General features: G+C 60.4%; 2 protein-coding genes across 2 annotated transcripts; both read left to right on the forward strand.

The window, feature by feature from the left end:
* The first annotated feature begins 246 nt into the window (after positions 1 to 246).
* On the forward strand, positions 247 to 1987 carry Psmg3 (proteasome assembly chaperone 3). Its single transcript, XM_027922792.3, has 3 exons — positions 247 to 387; positions 675 to 910; positions 1447 to 1987. Exons 2-3 carry the CDS (start codon positions 695 to 697, stop codon positions 1597 to 1599), a joined length of 369 nt encoding a protein of 122 aa, XP_027778593.1. The 5' UTR covers positions 247 to 387; positions 675 to 694; the 3' UTR covers positions 1600 to 1987.
* Positions 1988 to 12588: 10601 nt separating this feature from the next.
* On the forward strand, positions 12589 to 19439 carry Tmem184a (transmembrane protein 184A). The gene is made up of 8 exons (XM_027922799.2): positions 12589 to 12816; positions 16056 to 16221; positions 16465 to 16555; positions 16648 to 16723; positions 17023 to 17114; positions 17740 to 17909; positions 18504 to 18698; positions 19180 to 19439. The coding sequence occupies exons 1-8, from the start codon at positions 12589 to 12591 to the stop codon at positions 19437 to 19439; spliced, it is 1278 nt and encodes a 425-aa protein (XP_027778600.2).
* Positions 19440 to 21602: the final 2163 nt, after the last annotated feature.

Genomic DNA, 21602 nt, shown 5'->3' on the forward strand with positions numbered 1-21602 from the left:
GGTCACGAGCGGATCGCCCAGCAGGTGCGGAGACTGGACGGGTCGCAGTGTGCCGAGCCTTTGCTCGGTGCCCCCCCCCCCCCGCCCATGCCAGAGAAAATAGAGTTCGCCACTGTCGCTGAGACCCCTGCCCACCAATCGGGCCGCGCCGGGCTCGCAGCTCGCCCCACAGGGTTCAGTTTCCAAGGTCCCAAAGGCCGGGAGGCCTGAGCCCCAACGCGCCCTAGAAGGCGCGGGCGGGTCCGCTAGCCCAGCCCTCTGGCGGCGCGGAACCCCGGCGCTGGTGGGGGGACCGGAGCCCCACGGACCCAGAGCCGCGCGGCCGCGACCGGAAGCCACGGCCTACACTTCCGGCGGGAGCAGGCAGAGCCACTTCCGGCCTAGTGGGTGAGTGAGCTCGTGGGTTCGGCTCCTTTGAATCTCCTCCTGGTAGACGCGGCTGCGTTTGGGGGTTCGGGCCGAGCCCTGGGTGGCAGCGGGGCCCGGCGGCTGGGGACCCGGAGCGGGTGTGTGGGTGCACAGCGCGCCGGAAAGCCCGGGCAGGTGCCGCGCGGACGCACGCCTGCTTCCAATTGAGCCGCCGGAGCCCCCGCGCCAAAGCCGCTGGCTCATAGTTTGGGACCCTGACTGTGCGGACCCTGCTGGGCCGACTCCTTTCCCTGTTTAAACCAAAGCCTCCGCGGAGAGGAGGGCCATGGAAAGCAGCCCGTTGGTGGTGTCGAAACACAAGGCGGAGGTGGTGTGCGGGGTCCCCACTCAGGTGGTCTGCACAGCCTTCAGCAGCCACATTCTGGTGGTGGTGACCCAGTTCGGGAAGATGGGCACCCTGGTCTCCCTGGAGCCCAGCAACGTGGCCAGCGACATCAGCAAGCCGGTGCTCACCACGAGAGTCCTCCTCGGGCAGGACGAGGTAAAGTGGTCTGGAAGGGACCCGGGGTGGAGGAGCGCCTTCTCGCCTGGCTGTGCACTGTAGGAAGGATGTGGAGTATCTGGTACTCAGCACGCACACAGCGACAGCATTCCCCACACCTCTGAGGGTCTTAGGGCACCCGCCTGCCCTTGCCGCAGCTTTTGCGGGCTAGGCAGCATCCTGTCCAGCAGTTGTATAGGGGGTGATTCTGTAACGCAGGCCGCCTCCTCTGATCCTGTCGTGATTCATTGTGTTAATGAGTGGCTCTCTGCAGGCCTGCCTTTCATGAGTCCTTCCAGAGTAGAGATATGTAGAGAGACAGGGACGCAGAAGACACCAGGGAAATAAGTTTGATGGTGCTTCTTTAACAGGTGGTATATGCCTGCAGTGTGAAGTCTCATTGAGCTCTGAATCACTTCTTCATGGAGCTAACCGCCTGCGGTGTGGGAAACAAATCAAGGTGGGATGCTTAATGCAAGTACCAAGGAAAGCCAGGTTTCCTGCAGTCACGGTGGTTTCTGCCTTCTCTCCTCCAGCCTCTCATCCATGTCTTTGCAAAGAACCTGGTAGCCTTCGTGTCTCAAGAAGCTGGAAACAGAGCGGTTCTCCTGGCCATGGCCGTGAAGGACAAGAGTGTTGAAGGGCTGAAGGCCTTGAAGGAGGTGATCCGGGTGTGCCAGGTATGGTGACCTGGATCAGAAGTGCGCACCATTCAACAGGACTGTGCAGGAGCTCAGTCCCCTTGTGGGGTCTCGAAGACCCTCCCTCCTGCACAACCAGGAGGAAAGACTTCTTCTGACTTTAGCCGTCGAAGCTGGAAAAAACATTCATGGCTCAGGTGGACTCACTGGTTGCTGCATCGTGAAGGTGGCAGAAGCAGAAGGTGTGCCTTGGCCTCCCCGAGGTGCATCTACGTGAGGATGGAAAGCACCAGTCAGCCAGTGTGACTTGTGGCCCTCAGTGTGGGGAATCATTTGTAGAGGGAGGTTTTTTAAAACTAAAAGTAAATATGTATCCCCAAATCCTCACCATACTTCTTAACAATACTAAGTAATACAGAAAGTACAATCTAGTATACCTTAGGTGGAAAGAAAACTTCATGTTTGTCAAAAATGCAGTCTGGTTGATGGGAACGACATGAATCCCAAATGTGTCTGCACACAGTCCTCTCTGTGACTCCTCTGAGTGCCAGCTTCCATTCTGCTAGCTTTTGTACTGGCTCCTCAGTGGGGCCAGAGAGCCCAGGCTGCAGAGTGTGGAGGAAGGATGTGTCAGGGAGGAACAGCATGTCTAGGAGTTGGGCATGGCAGGCACAGCAAGGGCAGCACCCCAGGAGGGTTGCCAGGGTGGACATGATTTCTATGATGGGGCTGAAGGCCTTCTATAGGACCACCCTGAGCTCAGCGGGGTCTTGAAGGGTTTTAGGTCAGAGGTGGCCTTTAGAAATGCTGCCAGGCGCTAGGTTAAATTCCCAGCAGCAGCACCACCACCCCTGAAAAAAAAAAAAAAAAAGACAAAGAAGTACACGTGGGAGATGTTTGCACGGATCGGTAGGAACCAGGGTTGGGCATCAGCTTTGGGGCATTTACTCCCCAACTCTTGCCTGTGGTGCGCACGCCTCTGAGGAATGCAGGCTGGGGCCTGGCTCCCCTCCGCCGCACTGAGGGAAACATTGCTGATCGCAGTGCATGGGGAGTTCCAGAAGGTGGAATCTGCACCATCTGGCTCTCTGAGTCTCCAGTGAGGAAGAGGCAGTGGAAGTTAGGAGAGGAGGGCATACAGCAGAAGCTGACAGGATTGCAGAGCAAGCTAGCACCTGGGGGCCCTGGCAGAGCGGATACGTAGAAGGCTCACAGCACCCGTGTGCTCATGAAATTAGGAAGGGATATTTTTATTTGGTTTTTGTCTGAGCCAAAGACTCCTGTATTCTAGCAATTTTTCTTTTTTCTTTGTGGTACTGGAGATTGCACCCAGGGGTGTCTACCAGTGAAATACACCTCCAGCCCTTTTTATTTTATTTTGAGACAGACTCTAACCTGGAATTCGGGATCCTCCTGCCTTAGCCTCCTGGGTAGCTGGGATCACAGGAGAGCACCAGCATACTCTAAGGTCCTGCTGTTTTCTTGCTTTTAGAACCTTTCTCTAGGAACAGGCAATGGGTAGATGGGTTCAGATTCACTGCTGGTAAATTTAGAAAGTGAATGTGCTAAAAGTAAAGATAGGAAAACTGGTAGCCTACAAGCTGTTCCTTCAGCAGGTCAAGTGCCTGCTGTATGCTGTTACCCTTTATGTCTGCCCTCCTAGTCTTCCCAGCAGACATTCAAAAAAATCTGTAGGCAAAGACAGCTCAGAGCTCAAGGAGAGTCAGGGAGTCAATGTGGGGATCCTGACAGATTTCCTGAAGGAAGTGTGAGAGTGGTCCAGGGCCCGTGGCAGCCCCAACTTATCACCTGTGGCTGTAAAACCATCCCTGGTAGTCAGGACCCCAGTGACCATTGTTGGCCCAGGGACTCCCAGGTGGCTTTTTACAGCCTTCCCCAGACAATGGCTTAGGCCAGCCTCCTCCTGTGGGCCTTCTGACAGCCCCTACAGCCTGCCCTGCCCCCTCCCTCTTCATTTCCTGTCACAGGCCCCTCCCTTCAGGAGCCCAGTGCCTGGACTCCACAACTCTTCCAGGCCACAAAGGAGTGGACTAAGGGAAGAGGGAGGACAGGCATGGGTCACACCACTGCGGGAGTAAGGAACCCCTGAGGCTGGGGGGTGACTGGGAGGGAGGGGCCAGAACCCACCTTGAAGACTCAGCCTGACCCGGAGCAAGGGCCTGGCATCATCAGATTGGTGTCTTAGAGCTGGCACGGGGCACAAGTCTTTGTTCAGTGTTTGATGGTGCCCATCATCCCCAAATTAGACAGCTTTGTCCAAGCACCACAGCTTTCCTTACCTGACATCTGGGGACGCAACCTGGATAGGACTCAAGTCCTGGCCTGAGTTCACATCTGCAGCCTCAGTTTTCTGATTTGGGCCCTCAAGGGCCTGCGCTGGTGACCCTGTCACCCTCACAGCCATCCACTCCACCACCAGTAGCAGACAGCATGGAGAGGTCACATTGCTGCTCCTGATGACAAGCTGGGATTTGAATCCAGGCCAGGCGCCCAGATCCCCACTGTTCCCTAGTCACCGGGTCCCTTGGTAACTTGCACTCTGGCTCCTTTTTTTTTTTTTTTTTTTTAATATTTATTTTTTTTTTAGTTTTCGGCAGACGCAACATCTTTGTTTGTATGTGGTGCTGAGGATCAAACCCGAGCCTCACGCATGCCAGGCGAGCGCGCTACCGCTTGAGCCACATCCCCAGCCCCACTCTGGCTCCTTTTAAGTCACAGCTTAAAAGGATGTCACAGGCAGCTTTGCCTCCAGGCTCCTGTCTGGTTCTGGTTCGATTTTCCTCTTTCAGGACCTCTGAAGGGCCAGGTCCAGGCAGACCGCGGGCCTATTTGGGTCCCAGGGGCCACCCTTGAAGGTGGGTAGTGGAGACAGTTGAGGCCCACGAAGATCAGGTTGTTACTGAGACCTTCTCTGGGGATAAGGCAGCCCTCTGGCCGGCTAGACCCCAGGCTGCCTGCCTGGAAGCAGGGCTGGAGATGACCCGTGGTTGCACCCTGTTCCCCCATGGCACCTCTGAGTCACTTGGAGCTGCCCAAAGCTGTCTGGTCGCTGTTAAGATACAGTCTGAGCCTCATGCCTCAGCTCCTGAGCCAGTACCTTCCTGCTCCGCTCGGCTCCGCCCTGCCTCATGAACCCAGTGCACGCTGGACTTGGGTGAGAGGCCCAGTGGACCTCGATTTCTGTGTGCCCACCCTCTGCTCCCAGCTGCAGGAGTCAGGAAAGTGCTTTGGCCCAGTGAGGCAATCTCGAGAGCCAGCAGTTTCCACAACAGGGCTGTCTGCTGGGCAGAAATTGTCATCCTGTAGACGGAAAGGCTGCGGGTGGTGCTTACCCAGCAATCCAGCTGTAATTAACGCTTCCAACCATTTACAGCCAAACATAAATAACGAACATCGGGCTCATTCGCCAGCCCTGCACACGCAGCAGGGGAGATTTCCTGCAAGCCTGTGCCGCGGGCCGCCTCAGGGTGTCTCTGAAAGGCCATGTTCTCTCAGTGGACAGGGGAGTGTGTCCCTGCTCAGCCAAGGGTACTGGGCACCGTGGAGGCCAGGAAAACCAGGAGGGTGGTGGTTCTTGATCATTTCAGGTAGCTCGTCCAGGGCTTGACAGAGTCCTGGGTTCCTCACAGCCAATTGAGACAACCCACACAAGGAGACTCAGACCAGGCGGGGAGCTGGCCTCATCTGGTTCATTGAGAGCTAGGAAGTGACGTTGGAGTCAGAAGAGGAGCCCTGGTCCACCACTGGAACGGGCAGCTGGTGAGATGTCGTCCAAGGCCTGTATAGTGTAATAGTGGCTGCAGAGACACTGTCACTGTGACTTAGAGTTTGACCTTGCAACAAGAAACAGGGTAGTACGTTTGGGGACATTTTGATAAGAACTGTGCTTTGGGCCCAGAATGCCCAGGGTGAGGTGGATGTGGCAGGTGCTACACCTGAGAACTTGTGGACAATCCTTCGAGTGCCCCAGGAGGGGGCCATGAGCCTGTCCAGAGCAGCTGTGAAGGCCTGGAGGGCGGGGGACAGGCCACCCTCACATGCCAGGGCTGGAGAGGGTACAAGACAGGCCCGGGGGAGGCGCTAGGAGGAACAGGGCAGCTGGAAAAGAAAGAGGTCTTCGGACAACACTGGCCCTACGCAGGCTCTCTGGCCCCACTGCCACCGCTGGAGGAGGAGCACTGAGGTCACTTCACAGATGGGAAGACTGAGGCTCGGGCCCCAGCAGCGACCTCCCCGAGGCCAGTTCTAACTTGGCCTCCCAGCCAGCTCGCCAGGGCCTCCCCGCCCATTTCCCGAGCTCATCCCTGTCCACCAGGCCAGAGGACTGTGGTTCTCAGTCCACAGAGGGCTGCCAGCTGTGACACAGGTGTCCTGTGAATGGGTGGGAATGGGGTCATGACCAGAGCTGGGCGTCAGTGCCTGTCCGGAGCCTCCCTCGGGCTCTTCAGGGGTAAAAGGCCCAAAGAAGGAGAGAGGCAGCAGCATGGACAGAGGGAAGGGCCAGAGGAGGACGGACTGGTCACTAGAACCCTCAGTGCACCTGTGACATGGGCATCGCCACCCACCCACGCCCTGGGCAGAGAGTTGCAGTGGACACATAACTCAATCCATGGCCAAAACAAATGGGCACAGGTGGCAGCAACGCTAAGGCCCAGGCCTGTGGGCAGGAGGGAGGAGCAGGTGGATGGGACAGGAGCAAATGGCTGGTCCCAGATTCTGGGCTGGGGGTGGCCACGGGTGTGGCCCCAGCAGGGTGGGGCCCAGCAGAGGCTGCTCAGGCAGGTAGGGCCAGCCAGGCTGGGAGGAGCCTGGGCTCTGAGAGGCCAGTGATAGGGACCCGTGCTGTCCCGGCTACTGTGAGGAGGGTGTCAGCCACTGAGGGACACCCCTTCAGCCACCCTCCAGGCCTGGGGGTATCCCTTGTCTGGAAATCCAAAGCTGCAGACCTGCCCAACGGGCCCTGCCGGCGGCTAGGAGCCAGGGGAGGTGAGTGGGTGTGGGGCCGCTCAGCGGGGCTGAGTTCAGGCCGGGGCCTCGGGGTGGGGGTACCTAGAGAAAACCCCCCTCCTGAGATTCTGAGAGTAGCCATCTGCTCCGGCCTCAGCTCTCCCCCAGAGTCTGGCCCCTCACTGTCCCAGGAAGTCACCTGATAAAAAGAGGGTGTAGGGCCATGCCCCGATCCAGATGGAAGGGCCCTTCGGTCACACCCAGGCTGGCAGCTCACCTTGAGGCAGTGGCAGGCCCAGGCAAGCCCTGGCAGGCGCTCTCTGGGGACTGATGCTGAAGGCCAGGGGTGGAAGTGGGCACAGGTGTAGGGAGGGGCGGGCCAGCTGGCAGAATGAGGTCGGAGGCCCTTGTGGGGTCCCCAAGATGCTACCCCCTGAGATTTGGGGCCAGTGGGCACAGAGACAAGTCTGTGTCTTGTCTGGGAGCAAGAGGCCACCCCCACCTCACCTGGCTGTGAACAGTGGGCCAGCAGAGCCCTGGGTCCCTGCTGGCCTGGCAGGCACTCCTTCAGGAATCTGTGGTCACCACAAGGAGTCCACGCTTTGAGTGCACTGGCCATTCAGGGGGGTTCAGATTGCCAGGGGAAACTGAGGCTCAGGTTGGCCCAGGGTTCACTCAATTTCTCAGACACCAAGAATAGCCAGTCCTGACTCCGGGGGCTGCTCCGTCTCAGGTGAGGAACAGCATCTTAGCCACCAGGAGGCAGAGCTGCTTGCGTGTTGAGGACGAGGGGAAAGGTGTGCTGGGGTCCCAGGGTCCCAGGACGAGACCTGGGAGGAGACCCAGAGAGAGGGAAGAGGTGGCTCCAGAGTCCCCAGGTTGGAGGACAGCCAGACTGAGCTCCTCCTCCAGTCCTTTCAACCAGAGGCCCCCTACCTCTGACCCCAGGCCTGGCCACCCGGAGCCCTTGACTAACAAGGAGCCCTTGACTGCCACCATCCTGCCTCACCCTGGGTGGGCATTAGCTTGGTCATTGCCCTGGCACTACTGAAACAAAAAAGCCCAGGGCAAATGCTGGTGGCCACCTCCCTGGACATCCAGAACAGGACAGGCGGGAAGCCCAGGACCTGTGGCCTAGCCTGGGAGAGCTGATGTGTGGGGATGAGTCCCGCTGCCCTGCCCCCAGGCCCCAGGGCAGTAGGTGTAGACACTAATTAGCAGGCCCAGGACCTGGGGACTGGGGGGGGGGGACTCACTCCCTGGCTGCTGGAAGTGGCCTTGGAGCCTTAGGGCAACTTGGTGCAGAGGGAGGGAGGTAAGGCAGGATCTGAGCCTCCCCTGGAGGAAAGCAAGGGGAGGGGGTAGGTCGCAGACCAGGCTGCAACAGGGCAGCAGGCCAGGAGCCAGGGGCATCGGGCAAAGGGCAGGCAGCTCGGCCAGGGCCAAGACAGAAGGGACAAGAGCAAGGCACGGACAGGCCCAGCAGCTTCTCAGCCTCCCTGCAACCTCCCCGGGCACTGGGCTTGCCAGGTCAGCCAGGTCTCGTGATCACAGTAAACAGTGGTCAGAGGTCTGGGCTGCCTTGGGCTTGGTCAGTGTCCAGCCCCCTGACAGGGAAATCAGGCCTGGCCTGCCCAGCGCCTCTCTTGAGTGGTGTGGGCTGACACTGGCCTCAGGGCAGAGCCTCACCCAGCCAGAGAGCGGGTGAGAGAGCAGGCAAGACAGTCAGCCTCTCACCAGGCTCCTGCTCAGATACCTACCTGGGGACAGGCCACACCTTGCATGTCGTCTTCTGCTGGGGGTCTGGACCCCAGGGAGAGCCTTGTGGTTACAAGCCCTCCCCTGATCCCAGAGCCAGGCAAGGGAGGGTTGTCTCCGGCCCTGCCTAGCAGGGACGGCAGGCCAAAGCCCCCAGTCCCAGGCTTCTCTGCTGCCTCCCTTCATTACAGCCAGATGTCACCAGCCCAAGAGGCAGGGGCGGGTGAGCTCCCAACAAGACCACCCTCCCCCGCAGCCTCAGTCCTCAGGGCAGTGAAGTGGGGTCAACCCACCTGTTTATGGGACAGAGTGGAGCCCCAGGGACATGAAGGTTCTGGCCGTGGCCCTTCCCCTCCAGGCCCCAGGCAAACACCTGCTACTGGACGCGGGGTGAAGTCCTGGCCAGGAGGGGCACAGGGTTGTGGGCTCTAGGCTGTCACCACCCCTGCCCTCTGGGGACTAAGGCAGTCCTCGCCATGGGACAGCAAGCCTGCCATTGTGCAAGACTGTGGATTCCCACCATAGCCCCGGTCAGCCCCGGTGGAGATGGGCAGGGGTGAGGGAAAGGCCTAGGCCTTGGACTCAGAGGCCAGAGTAGGGGACAGGTCTGTACTCTGGGGACCCCTCCCCACTCATCCCCCCTTCTAGGCTTATGACCTTTTCAAGGAAGCAACTCCCTTAAGCCTCGTTTTTCTCATCTGTGAAGTGCGGCTAACGGATTCATGCTCTCCATAGGGTCCCTGTGTGGTGCTGCCCAGTGCTGACAGGTGCCCAGCCACAGCCTGAGGGCTCCATTCCCTGGTCTGGCCAGTGTGTGCTGGCTGCCCGGAGGTTGCACAGGGCAAGGAGGGCCCCAGTCAGGCCCCGCAGACTCCCTGGGGCCATGAGACTAGCATCCTCCTAGGGGATATGGGGCCGGGCTGGACACCCCGACCCTTCCCACTCTGGGCATTTTTCAGTTTGCACAAGATGGGGCCAGCTCAGGGGGAGGAGGGGCTGCAGTCCAGGCTGTGGAGAGCTTGGAATCCCGCTGCTGGGAAGACCCTGGAGTCCCCCAGGTTCCCAGCAGGGGGCAGCACCAGCTCAGGGAGAGGCCGGGCAGAGGGCCTTCCCTGCTGGAAGGTGGGTCGGAGCCCGGTGCCTAAGGGTGCTTTGTATCCCGCTGTGTCCACCTGGGGCAGAGCTGCCACGCACACCCAGGACCCCAGGTGTGGCCTGCTGGATGGTCAGGAATCGGTTGGGCAAGGGTTGGGTGCCTGGGCCCCGCTTGAACTTGGGGACCACAGAGGTGTGTCGATGGGAACTGCCTGGGCAGGTGAGGCAGCAGGTGTGGGTGCCGCCCGAGGAGCGGCAGGCAGGCTGGTACTCACCCAGTTCCCACCTTGACCGAGCCTTGGACGACACCCACTTCACAGAGAGGCCAAGGGCAGGACAAGGGCTGAGGGCTCAGGCTGTGTCTGGAAGTGCTTCTGTCAGGAGGCCAGAGAGGAAGGCTGGGTAGAGGACACAGAAGACCCAGGCCTGGGTGGAAGGGAGGCTGTCGCATGAGCAAAGCCCATTCCCAGAGTGCACGAGAGGTTCTGGAGTGGACGGGCTCCACAGCCAGGCCTGGGCTCTCGGGGCCTGCCCAGAGGAGTGGCCAAACCAGAGCACATCAGGTGGGGCAGCCCCGAGGATGATCTGGAAGGGACACTGCACCTGGCCTCCACCATCAGAGAGGGGGCAGCCATGACTGAAGGGCTTCCCAAGGACGGTGACCCTCAGGGCCAGGAGCATCTCAGGCTGTGTCCTGGAGATCACCAGACCTCCCTTTCCCCAGATCTGCCTCTGAGGAAAGAGTAGAGGTTTGGAAGTTCCTGGCCTGGCTAGACTCCAGGCCTTAAAACCAGGGCTCTTCAGCGTCCTGGCCCTCTGACTCCAGCTAGGAAAGTGCTTCTGCTATCTGACCACAGTGCTTCCTGCTGTATACTCAGTCTTTCCCACTGTCAGCCTAGAGAAGGACCTGAGGCCTCATCTCATGCTGGGCTCTGTAAACAAAACAGGAAGGGGCCAGAGCCTCAGTTTCCACCCACTGAAGCACGAGTGGGTCGGATAAGCCCTGACCGTATCCCGACATCAATCTTTATGCTTCAAAGCCCCTGGACCATTACCACTGACCGGAAGTGAGGGCCACCTCCAAGGCAGGACCAGCTAGGGGCCGAGGCACCACCCTACGGGAGACAGACACAAGCCAGCAAACTTCACATGGAAGGTCTGGGACAGGGGGACACTTTCCAGAGGTGATACCTGAGACCACAGGACAGGGACACCGAGAGGGAGTCAGAGCAGAAGGTCCCAGGCAGGGGCAGGCAGGGCTCAGAGGAGCCCTGGGCAGGAGTGGGCCCTGGGCCAGCACCGCAGAAGCAGGGGCTGTCAGGGCCAGGCCAACGTGGGGCCTGGGAGTCAGGGTGCCAGGTGGGCCGACGTGGGGAGGGGGAGGGAAACTGGATGGGGTTCTCAGGGCTTGGTGGGCCTCAGCCCCAAGCCCTGGACACACGGATGAGCCCCTTGAGTCCCAGGTCCCACCTGCAAAGGGGGACAGTCTACAGTCCTATCTGCCAGGGCATCAGGGAAGGGCAGAAGCACCAAGCACAGGCAGAGGGGCCGCTTTGTAACAGACTTGCCTGCATCGCCACAGGAGACCCAGAGGTGGCATGAGGAACCGGCCCTCCAGCCCCGCTGACAGACCCAGCAAGCACCAGTGAGTGACCTGTGTGCCGTTCCCTGCCCCCTCCCCCAAAGCCAGAAGGTCAGCCGTGTGGTGTGGGGCAGGGCGCACCTGGGATCCCAGCACGTGGAGGCTGAGGCAGGAGGATGGCACGTTCCAGGCCAGCCTCAGCAACTTAGTGAGACCCTGAGTCAAAATGAACCGTGAAAAGGGCTGGGGTGTGGCTCAGTGGTAAAGTGTCCCTGGGTTCTGTCCCCACCACCAAAAGGAGGGGACGGTGTCAGGATGTGGCTCAGTGGTAGAGCACCCCTAGGGTGAATCCCCAGTGCCACCCAACAACACAAAGCACCCACAATTCACGGAATATGATGATATGATTCACCCATTTTTTACATGAACAGTTCAGCGCTGTCTCTGTCTAGTTCTAGAACTTTATCACCCAAAAGGAAGCCTGTGACATGAGTCCCCCACTCCTTCCCTCCCCTGCCCGGGCCACTCACTGCGCCTGGGCCCGCTGCAGCGCCTCCCACCTGCCTCTGGCACAGGCAGGTGAGGGCACCCGGTGGCCGGACGGTGGGTTCCTGGAAGCCAGCTGCCCTGAGCAAACCAGGAAGGATAGAGTGTCCACAGGGGAGGGGACAGGCCTGGCCCCTCCTCCTCCTGGCCCCTCCCCTGGCTGGGAGACCAGGTGGGCCACTGGGCAGGTGAAGCCTCACCTGCCAGGCCAGGCCTGGCACGAACTCCCCATAGCGGCCTTGCCCCGTCCCTGCAAGGCTGCCAGAGGGGGCCGCATGGTCACACAAATGACCAGCCAGGCTTCCCCAGAGGCCAGGCCTCCCAGGGCCGGGCCAAAGAGCTTCCTGCCCGCGGAGGTAAGCTCTGGGCCCTGTGACCGCCAGCCAGAGGGTGGGGAGGAGGCCACACGGGCTGCCGGGTGGAAAGAGGGAGGTTCCAGGTGCCCTGAAGCCTGTTAGGAGACTGAGGAGCAGGGCATCGGGGCCAGAGAGCAGGTGGGGGTGGCCAGGGGCACCTGGTCATGCTGGTACCTGGACATGTTCCAGCAGGTCGCAGGGACCTGGAGGGCAGGGGCAAGGGCTGGCATACTCCCCACTGCTGGACACAGGGCCCTCTGGGCCTCTCCCAGAACCACCCAGGGCAGGCAGGAGGGGAGGGTCCCCCTCCCACACCTGAGTGGAAGTAGTGTTTGGCCCCTCAAGTGTGGGCTCCGGGAAGCCCAGGCCTCCGGGTGGAAAAGTTTCCCATTGAGGGAAACTGAAGGGGCTCGGGGCAGCGAAGCTGAGCCCTGCTCAGGGAGGAACCCCAGGCCCCGTGCAGCGAGGTGCCAAGGGCTGCCAGGGTCAGGGTCATGGATGGGACGGTCAGACCCAAATCCCAGAGAGCACGGGTGGCCATAGGTGGCCCTTCCACCCAGGAAGCCAGGAATGTGCAGGGCACGGTGGCCGGGCAGAGACTGACACCCTGCCATGCCAGGGCTGAGGCTCTGGGGGGGCACAGCCTGCAGAGCCGCCCCGCCCCCGCCCTCCTGGCGCGACTGCCACTGGAGGCTGCCCTGGGCCTTCTCCCCGCCTCCTCCCGCCGTGCAGATGAGTGGCGCCTCAGGATTGCTAGGAACAGCCGGAGTCCCCCTGGCGTCCCTGACCTGGCCACTGCCCAGCCCCGGGCCGGCTATGCCCGTGCTGCCAGCCGGGCCACAGATGGACCCCGTGGGGAACGGCTCCCAGGAGGCCCCCCGGCTCTTTCTCACCACGGCGCTGGCCCGAGGCATCTCCGGCATCTTCGTGTGGGCTGCCCTGTTCATCACCTGCCACCAGGTGAGCTGCTCCACCTTCAAGCCTCCCTGGGGGACCTCAGTCTCCATGGGACATGGGCACAGCCCAGGCTGGCCTCCTGGTTGACTCCAGGATCATGGGATCTCAGGGGATGGCCCTGGGGACGAGAGAGGGAGGCCCAGCTGGACCAGAGGGACAGTGCCCAGGGACCTTCAGGGAGATGTCAGACCCGGGCTCAGGAGAAGGGATGGACAGGAGCCTTCGAGGACCGAAAGCAGGGGCAGGGGACTGGCCGGGCACCACCGGCCATCTCCTTGGCCCCTGCCCTGCTCACGGAGGTCCCTGGAACAGGGTCACTTCCATTCAGGAACATGGAGGCTCTGAGAAGAGCAAAGGCCTTCTCTCTCCAGAGTCTTGGCGTCCCCAGAAGGCTGCAGATGGTTTGGACTTTGCTCTGCAGGGAGCCTCAGGAGGAAGCAGGAATCTGGGAGGGGACAGGGGACAGGGGACTGGGAAGCCAGACTGGGGGGCGGGGAGCAGGCCTCAACCTGACTGGGGGGCGCAGGCTTCCTGGAGGGGCCACTCCCGCTCAGTCTCGGCTGCGGGAACTTGGAAAAGCAACACTCCCACACCATGTCCCACACACCACCCCTGGCCTGTCACCAAGGGGGGAGACAGGACCGTCCCTGAGAGGGGGCCCTGGTGGGGCCTATCAGCCAGGAAGGATCAGGGAGTCGCTGGGCAGGAAGTGGTGCCCGAGCTGGGGCTGGGCATGGGGGGGTGGCAGTTGGGGACAGGATGGTCCTGGGCACTCGCCGATACACAAGGAGGTGCAGAAATCAGAGCAGAGGCAACGTGGGTAGGAGGAGCCCTGTGTGGCCTGGGGGGGCTGCCTGGGCTGGGGTGAGTGTGGAGGGCCTGACCACCAGGTGAGGGCCGGGCTGGTCAGGGGAGGGGAGCTGGGGTCCCCAGCACTGGGCGGGAGTGGATGGGCAGGGTTGCCCAGGGGCCTCCAAGGCAGGATCCCCACCTGCTGGTGGGGGGTGTCCAGGTGTGGTCTCACTACCAACATACTAGGGGGCAGTGCAGAGTCTGGAGCCACAGAGGAGGGCCACCAGAGAGGGTTTCCAGGAGGGGAAAGTGGCTGAGCTATGTGTGGCTATCACCCGTGTCCTGGGGCCACACAGCCTGCGCAGGACTCACGAGGGCCCTGGGGCTGCACTTCAGGCCCTGTTCCCCTCTCCCAGCCATAAGCCTCAGCCAGGCCCACCTAAGTCTCTGTCCCTTTAGACCCGACTGGACAGAGAAGGACTTGACCCCTCACTTTACAGACAGGGAAACCAAGGCCAAGGAGGACAGCAGCTTGCCAAGGTCACGGGCAGTGCCAACCGTGGAGAGGTCTCCTGGTAGCTGGTCATGCCGGGTCCTCCCACTGCACCAGCAGGGGACAGGGTGCCAGATAAGGAGCTGGGCCTGATGCCAGCCGGGCCTCACTCCCCGCACCTGACCCTGTGGCCCCGTACACACTGCCCCCTCCACAAAGCACGCCCTGCACACGCTCCCGCAGGGCACCTCCCCAGGAAGTCCCTGCGGCACCCTGGAAGGGGGCCATGCACCGGGCGCCCCACTTCCTCTTCAAGACCCGGTCCCTGTCTTGCACGTCCTCATAGAAGACATGGAAAATCCAGGAAGATTTAAAAGTAGAAACCGTACTCACCACAGTTTCTACCGGGGATAAGAAACTGGGTGAATTTCCTTCTATTTTTACCAGGCATTCGTGACGCCATGAGGTTCCATGAGTCTTGTCATTTGGGTTCTTAGGTGTCACATCCTGTCAGAATGATCCACCATGGGATGCTGTTCTGAGCATATTTAATAGATGGACACACAGTGTCTCTATTTTAATTTTATGTGGTGCTGAGGATGGAACCCAGTGCCTCACACATGCGAGGCAACTGCTTTGCCCCTGAGCATATTTTTACTGCCTGTATAATATTCCTTCCCAGACTTGTTCCACTGTGTGGGAAGCCCAGCCCTCCCTTGTGGGTTCCTAGTAGTCGCTTTTTATGTATTGCTATGGTGAATGTCCTTGTGCACAGATATTTTTATTTTTGAGTAGATTTGCTCCTAGGGACAGATTCCTAGAGGAGTTAAAGGGTATAAATCCTTCCAATGTCAGGGCCTAGGGCTTGTTCCCTCCCCTTCCCCAGGATCTGACACTTAGCCAGGCTCAAGAAATTCTTGCAGAGTGAATGAATGGGTGTCTCCATTGCCAAAGTTTCACCAAGAACAGGCCTAGCTTGTGCCCAAGCTAATGGTTGTAAATGTGCTTAAAAACTGTAAAATATTTTAAACTTCCTCACCACAAAAAATGATAGGTATGTGAGGTAAGGAATACGTCAACGGGCTTGATTTTTGCCTCTACAATGTACGTGTCTGTTAAAATAGGTCGAACAACATAAGTATTATGTACTTTTTTGGGGGTTTTTTTTTTTTTTTTTTTTTGGTCCTGGGATTGAAACCCAGAGCCTCTACCACTGGGTTATATCCCCAGTCCAAAATCTTTGTGAATTAAAAATAACATACTTAGCCAGGCACGGTGACACATGCCTGTATTCCCAGCAGCTCGGGAAGCTGAGACAGGAGGATCACAAGTTCAAAGCCAGCCTCAGCAACTTAGCGAGGCCCTAAGCAACTCAGGGAGACCTTGTCTCTAAATAAAATATAAAAAGGGGCTGGGGATGAGGCTCAGTGGCTCAGCGCCCCTGGGTTCAATCCCCAGTACAAAAAAAGAAATAAATAATATGTTTAAAAATCTGTATGGTTTTGTCTGGGCGCAGTGGAATACATGCCTGTAATCCCAGTGACTAAGGAGGCTGAGGAAGGAGGATCACGAGTTCAAGTTCAACCTTGGCAACTTAGTGAGACACTGTCTCAAAATAAAAAATAAAAAGGGCTGGGATGTAGCTCAGTGGTAGAGTGTCCCTGGATTCAGTAGCACTGTGTGTGGGGGTGTTGTGATTAGAAATTTAATGTACGCCTATGTATAAGGTGCATATTTGATTGGTAGAGTTGATATATTTTGGATCTGATCACGACAGAGCAATATTGACCTTCCCCTGTCCTAAGAATGCTCCTGGTAGAAGTCCAGGGATCTGGGAAGGAACAGGGGGCCGGTGGTGCCCAGGGGAGCTCTGCCACTGCTCGCACCTCCTTCAGGGCGCCTGGGTGGCAGGGGTGGCGGGGGCAGCCGACCACCTGACCCTCCTGCTCCGGCCCAGATCTACCTGCACCTGCGCTCCTACACGGTGCCCCAGGAGCAGCGCTACATCATCCGCCTGCTGCTCATCGTGCCCATCTATGCCTTCGACTCCTGGCTCAGCCTGCTCCTCCTGGGAGGCCATGAGTACTACGTCTACTTCGACTCTGTGCGGGACTGCTACGAAGGTGACGCTCAGGACCCATGTCTGGGCCGGGGCACCAGGGCTCTGTGGCCAGGCCCTGGCAAGGGAGCCTTGATGGAGGGTGGGCTGGTGGGCCTGGAACGGCAAGGTGCAGGCCCCGGGGGCGAGGGTTGAGCCACTGCTGCTCAGGGGACAGTCTGGGCCAGGACTATGGGGCTGGCCGGAGCCCGAGTGGGCAGGGCTCCTGTGGGCTGGGCTCATACCGGCCCCTCCGTCTGCCCTGCAGCCTTTGCTATTTACAGCTTCCTGAGCCTCTGCTTCCAGTACCTGGGCGGCGAGAGTGCCATCATGGCCGAGATCCGGGGCAAGCCCATCAAGTAAGCCCACCTCCACCTGAGGCCCAGCACAGGGCAGCCCCAGCCGCTGCTGGGGACGTGTCCTCCCAGTGCTTCTGACCTCCTCTCCACAGGTCCAGCTGCGTCTACGGTACCTGCTGCCTGAGGGGCATGGCCTACTCCATCGGGTTCCTGCGCTTCTGCAAGCAGGTAAGTGGGATCCGACTCGTGGGCTCCTCCTGCCCCTCAGCCCACTCCCTGGCCGTCCAGCCGGAGCGATGGCCAGGTTCAGGCCGCCCTGCCATGGATTTGGTATCGTTTATATATTTTGGATCTATTACGACAGAGTGATATTGACCTTCCCTCTGGAGACTTCTGCTCCTGGTAGAAGTCGAGGGACCATGGGAAGGTACAGGTGGCTGGTGGAGCCCCAGGGGGCTCTGCTATTGTGTTGGGGGCTAGCTCACAGCCAGCTGCTGTCCCCCACCAGTGCCCCTTGCCCACCCCAGGCCACGCTGCAGTTCTGCATGGTGAAGCCCATCATGGCCTTGGCCACCATCATCCTCCAAGCCTTTGGCAGATACCGTGATGGGGACTTCAGGTAGGGCAGGTGCAGGAGCCAGAGCCCAGGGGCCTTTGGGGGTGGGGCTCAGCACGGCTCAGGAAGGGCCCTGTCCTCGCCCACCTGCCCCCTCCTCATGGAGACCGCCAGGGAGGAGCTGGCCTTGTCACACATGGGGACCCCAGACAGCCCCCGACTCCCTGTCTGCAGTGGATCCAAGGAAGACAAGGGTGGGGTGTGAGGACCCACAGGCCAGGAGCCAAACACCTAGTGCTGTTGAGCAGAGCACAGGCTGGCGACCACGGCGTGCTCGGGAAGGAGCCCTGGCCTGGCTCACACCCGCCACCCACCAACACACGCAGCCTCACACGCACACACGGGTACTCGAGCACACACATGCACACTTCCGTGTCCACAGCAGAAGGACTCACTCCTAAGGCTGTGGCCAGATAGCTGACGGTCATGGAGGTGGCTTTCTGACAGGGAGTGGGGACATGGACATGCAGGAGGGGCAGGAAGAAGGGCCACCACTTTGCCCGCCCTGCAGGAGGCTCCCCGGAGGCCTATACCCCTCAGTGCTGTCTGCGAGCCCTGGAGGGAGGACCCAGGTGGGGGGGCCAGGATCAGGGGTGGCAGCACAGCTGAGCAGCGGCTCTCCGCGCAGTGTCCGCAGTGGCTACCTGTACGTGACCCTGGTCTACAATGCCTCCGTCAGCCTGGCCCTCTACGCCCTGTTCCTCTTCTACTTCGCCACCCGGGAGCTGCTGCGGCCCTTCGAGCCGGTCCTCAAGTTCCTCACCATCAAGGCCGTCATCTTCCTGTCCTTCTGGCAGGGTGTGTGGACCGCGGGTGGCAGTGCCCAGGCCGGGCTGCAGTCCCAGGAACTGGGTTCCCACCGCACCTCTGTCCCAGGCCTCCGTGCCCTGTCCTCCCACTTGTAGCTCAGAGTAGTGACTGAGCTGCCCGTGCTGAGCTGGCAGAGCCCAGGCACGGGACGAGAGAGGTCACCCCCCGGTCTGTCCTGGGCGCTGGTGGAGGGAAGTCCCGGGGGCTGCAGGTGGAGGCCACAAAGAAGCTTCCTGGGCCCTGCGGGGTGCCTGGGCAGGCCCCCTGTGGGTACTTGGTCCCTGCTTTGGAGGAGGATGGCCACGGGGTCTCCAGTGGCTGCACACTGTAGGAGCTGGGGAGACGCCAGGCCTGGGGCTGGACATGGGGCATGCACGCAGGAACCCCGACCTTCAGGGTGCCCAGCCCCTCTCCACTCAGCCATTCCCAGTGGAAGGGATGCCTGACACCCCCAAGACCCTGTCAACCCCAAGCTGGTCCCTCAGGACCCTTGGCCAGTCACCAGTGGGAGCCTTGGCTAGTGTCAGCCGTGCCCAGCCTCCTGACCAGGGCTGGTGCCTGAGTGGCTACCTTCACCCCCAGGGATGCTGCTGGCCATCCTAGAGAGGTGTGGGGCTATCCCTGAGGTCCAGGCCATCGATGGCACCAGGGTGGGGGCTGGCACGCTGGCCGCTGGCTACCAGAACTTCCTCATCTGCATTGAGATGCTCTTCGCCTCCCTCGCGCTGCGGTACGCCTTCACCTGCCAGGTGTACTCAGAGAAGAAGGACTCGCCAGGTAAGCCAGGCCCTGCCGGCCGGGCCCGGGAACATCACGGCCACAGTCCACTGGCTAGACAGGGCGATGTCCCTTGCTGGCTGAGCCAGGCAGGCAGCCGCTTCCAGCTCTCAGGGAAATGGGGCTGGACTAGGACCATGGCCTGCGGGTCCTTTGGTGTTGGGGGTGTGCCTCCTGAGGGGTGGGGCTGGCTCCCACTGGTCAGTGAAAAGCAGAGTGTGAAGGACTCCCACCAGGCCAGCCCAAAGCATCCCCCAGAGCCCCTCAGAAACTACAGGGACTGGGACCCCTGGCAGGAGGGTGTCTACAGGGACAGGCCCCAGCGCCAAGACTGAGGAGGAGCTGGGCTGGCCTCAGGAGTCCTGGTCACCCTCTGCTGAACAAGGCCAGGCCCTGGATAGGCAGGATCCCAGGGCTAGGCATACAGTGGGAGATCTGGCAGGGGGCCCCTTGCCCCAGCCCACATGCTGTGTCCCCCCAGCTCCCCCAGCGCCCATGCAGAGCATCTCCAGTGGCCTCAAGGAGACCATCAGCCCTCAGGACATCGTGCAGGATGCTATCCACAACTTCTCCCCTGCCTACCAACAGTACACACAGCAGGCCACACAGGAGGCCCCGGGGCCTGGCCAAGGTGGACACCCCTCACCTGGCACCCACCCCTGCTCTGCTAGTGGCTCTGACAGGGGTAGGAAGAGCCGAAACCTGGAGAAGCGCATGCTGATCCCTTCAGAAGACCTGTAGGGGCACTCGGGGTCTCCAGGGCCTGACTGGGGATCCAGGCTGCTCAGGCCTCAGGGAAAGGACAGACCCCCCCACCTACCGACCTTCTTGCCAAAGGTGCAGCCTCCACACTCAGCCCAAGAATCAGTGTGAGGGGTGGGCTCTCTTCCCTGGGAGAAGACACCTGGACAAATTGGACAAGCCTGAGGACCTACTGGGATGACCTGGACATCACCTGCAGGGTGGCCAATGTGGGGCAGGACACTAATATGACCACTGAGGCTTTGGCTACAGAGGTCCCAGGGGAGTTGCAAGTTGGCTGCTCCTTCCACGTGACAGGCAGATAGATGGATGGTCAGATGCCCCCAGGCAGCTGTAGGAAGAGATGGCCAGGGGACAGCTGGGCAGCCTGGGACAGCAGAGGAGACAGAGCTGAGGGCCTGTGCCCGCTGTGGCCATCTTGAGCACATGAGGAAGGCTCATACTGCCCTCCACACTGCAGCCACGGGGAGATCCAGCAAGGTCCCCATACCAGGGCACTCCGGCCATCGATGGAACCATGAGGACTTGCCAGTGACTCGCCCTTATTTATAGATAAATGCCGTGGATTTGTAATGGCCTGTTTGCCTTCTGTTCTTGCAGTCAGTACCGAGGGGTCGGGTGGTCCAACGGGGCCCACTGTCCTGGGCTGGGTGTCAGGAAGGGTCTTGGTTCTTATTGCCCAGGGTGGCCGCCCAAGGCGTCACTCAGAGCAGTGCAGGCCGGAGAGCTCGGCTTCTGAGATGGAACCCAGTTCCGGTTTCTAGGGAGCCAGGGCGGTCCCCTCCCTCTGAGCCTTACTGTCCTCCATAAAATGGAGCTCCTGCTGGCCCCACCCTGTAACAGCCCAGAGCACCAGGCACAGGGACTCAGGCCTGGGAGCGTCCTCTCCCTTCCTCTTTCCTGCCTGCCCAGGACGCACAGAGCCGAGCCTGACAGGCCCTGCCTCAGCTGACGGGCTCCGAGGCCTTGGAAACATGGAGAAAGCAAAGTAGGGGACTAGGGGGACCTGGTGGAGGGCCTGCACTGGGCCTTGGCAGGAGGGATGTCTTCCCATGAGGCATTGCAGGCAGAGGGACCCACAGGGGCAAAAATCTGGATCCTGCAGTACTGGGGGGCAAAGCCAAGGAGGCTCAGGAAAGGGTATGGGGATCCAGGGCTACTGGCCAGGGAGAGGCCACAGCTACCCAGAGGCCACAGCTCCTGCCACCTAATGTGACCACTGAGTGACCAGTCCACCTGGCTGCCCACTCCCACAGTCATGGGAAGAAGAGGGCAATGTGCCCAGGATCTTGGAGACCAGCTGTGCAGAGCAGTGTCAGAGTCAAGGGCCACTCCCCTGCCTTCTTGATCCCTGGGCCTAGGGACAAGGGAACTCAAGGCCAGTGGCTTCTGGCTTAGCAGGACTGCTGATAAGATAGGCCAGGCTCCTCCTTGCAGCCAGCTGGGAAGAACCACCCTCACCCGCCATCTTATCCTGCCCTCTGCAGCTGGCACACCCACCAGGAGGCCCTCAGCATTCCACTCCATCTACAAGGTTGAGAGGGCTCAGCTCTCCCCAGAGGCCTGCCAACCAAAGAGACCCTGGGCAAGCTTGATGCCAGGCCCGGCAGGTGCCGGTCAGCAGGGGGCCGGCTCACGCCAACCCTGCCTCAGAGAGGCGTCCTCTGGTCTGAGGTACCTGGAGCCATGTGCAGAGGAAAAGTGGGCAAGGGTTCCCTCCTGCAAGCCCAGAACCATGTGGCTCGGGGCACAATCTTTCTCTGGACGGTACCCACATGTGCCAGGAGCCCACATAGACAACCCTCGTGACAGCCAGGGAAGGTAAGCCCAGAGAGGTCCCGCAAGTTACCTGGGGTCACAGCTGGCGAGGGCTGACTACACGGAAGTCCACTCTCCCTGCTCCTCCAACTGCGACGGGCCCTCCTTCCTTCCAACAAGACAGCAAATAAGGCCATGCGGGTTGAACACGGCACAGGCAGTAGAACACTGCTGTGAGTGACTTAAAAGGAGCCTCAGGCTGAGCTCCCCTCGTCTCCTGAGGGAAGGGAGGTGAGCAGCTGAGTGGCTTCAGTCTCATTAGGGCTGATGAAGAGGGAGCCCCAGTTACAGCTCCCACGGGGCAGAGGGAGCGGCTGCTTGGCA

Source organism: Marmota flaviventris, chromosome 19 (genome assembly GCF_047511675.1).
Source record: "Marmota flaviventris isolate mMarFla1 chromosome 19, mMarFla1.hap1, whole genome shotgun sequence".
Classification (NCBI taxonomy): Eukaryota; Metazoa; Chordata; class Mammalia; order Rodentia; family Sciuridae; genus Marmota; species Marmota flaviventris.

Coding starts and splice junctions, on each gene's coding strand:
- Psmg3 (XM_027922792.3), top strand. CDS start 695: ATGGAAAGCAGCCCGTTGGTGGTGTCGAAACACAAGGCGGAGGTGGTG. Junction 911..1,446: donor TCCTCCTCGGGCAGGACGAG/GTAAAGTGGTCT, acceptor TCTCTCCTCCAG/CCTCTCATCCATGTCTTTGC.
- Tmem184a (XM_027922799.2), top strand. CDS start 12,589: ATGAGTGGCGCCTCAGGATTGCTAGGAACAGCCGGAGTCCCCCTGGCG. Junction 16,556..16,647: donor ATCCGGGGCAAGCCCATCAA/GTAAGCCCACCT, acceptor TCCTCTCCACAG/GTCCAGCTGCGTCTACGGTA. Junction 17,910..18,503: donor CTTCCTGTCCTTCTGGCAGG/GTGTGTGGACCG, acceptor CTTCACCCCCAG/GGATGCTGCTGGCCATCCTA.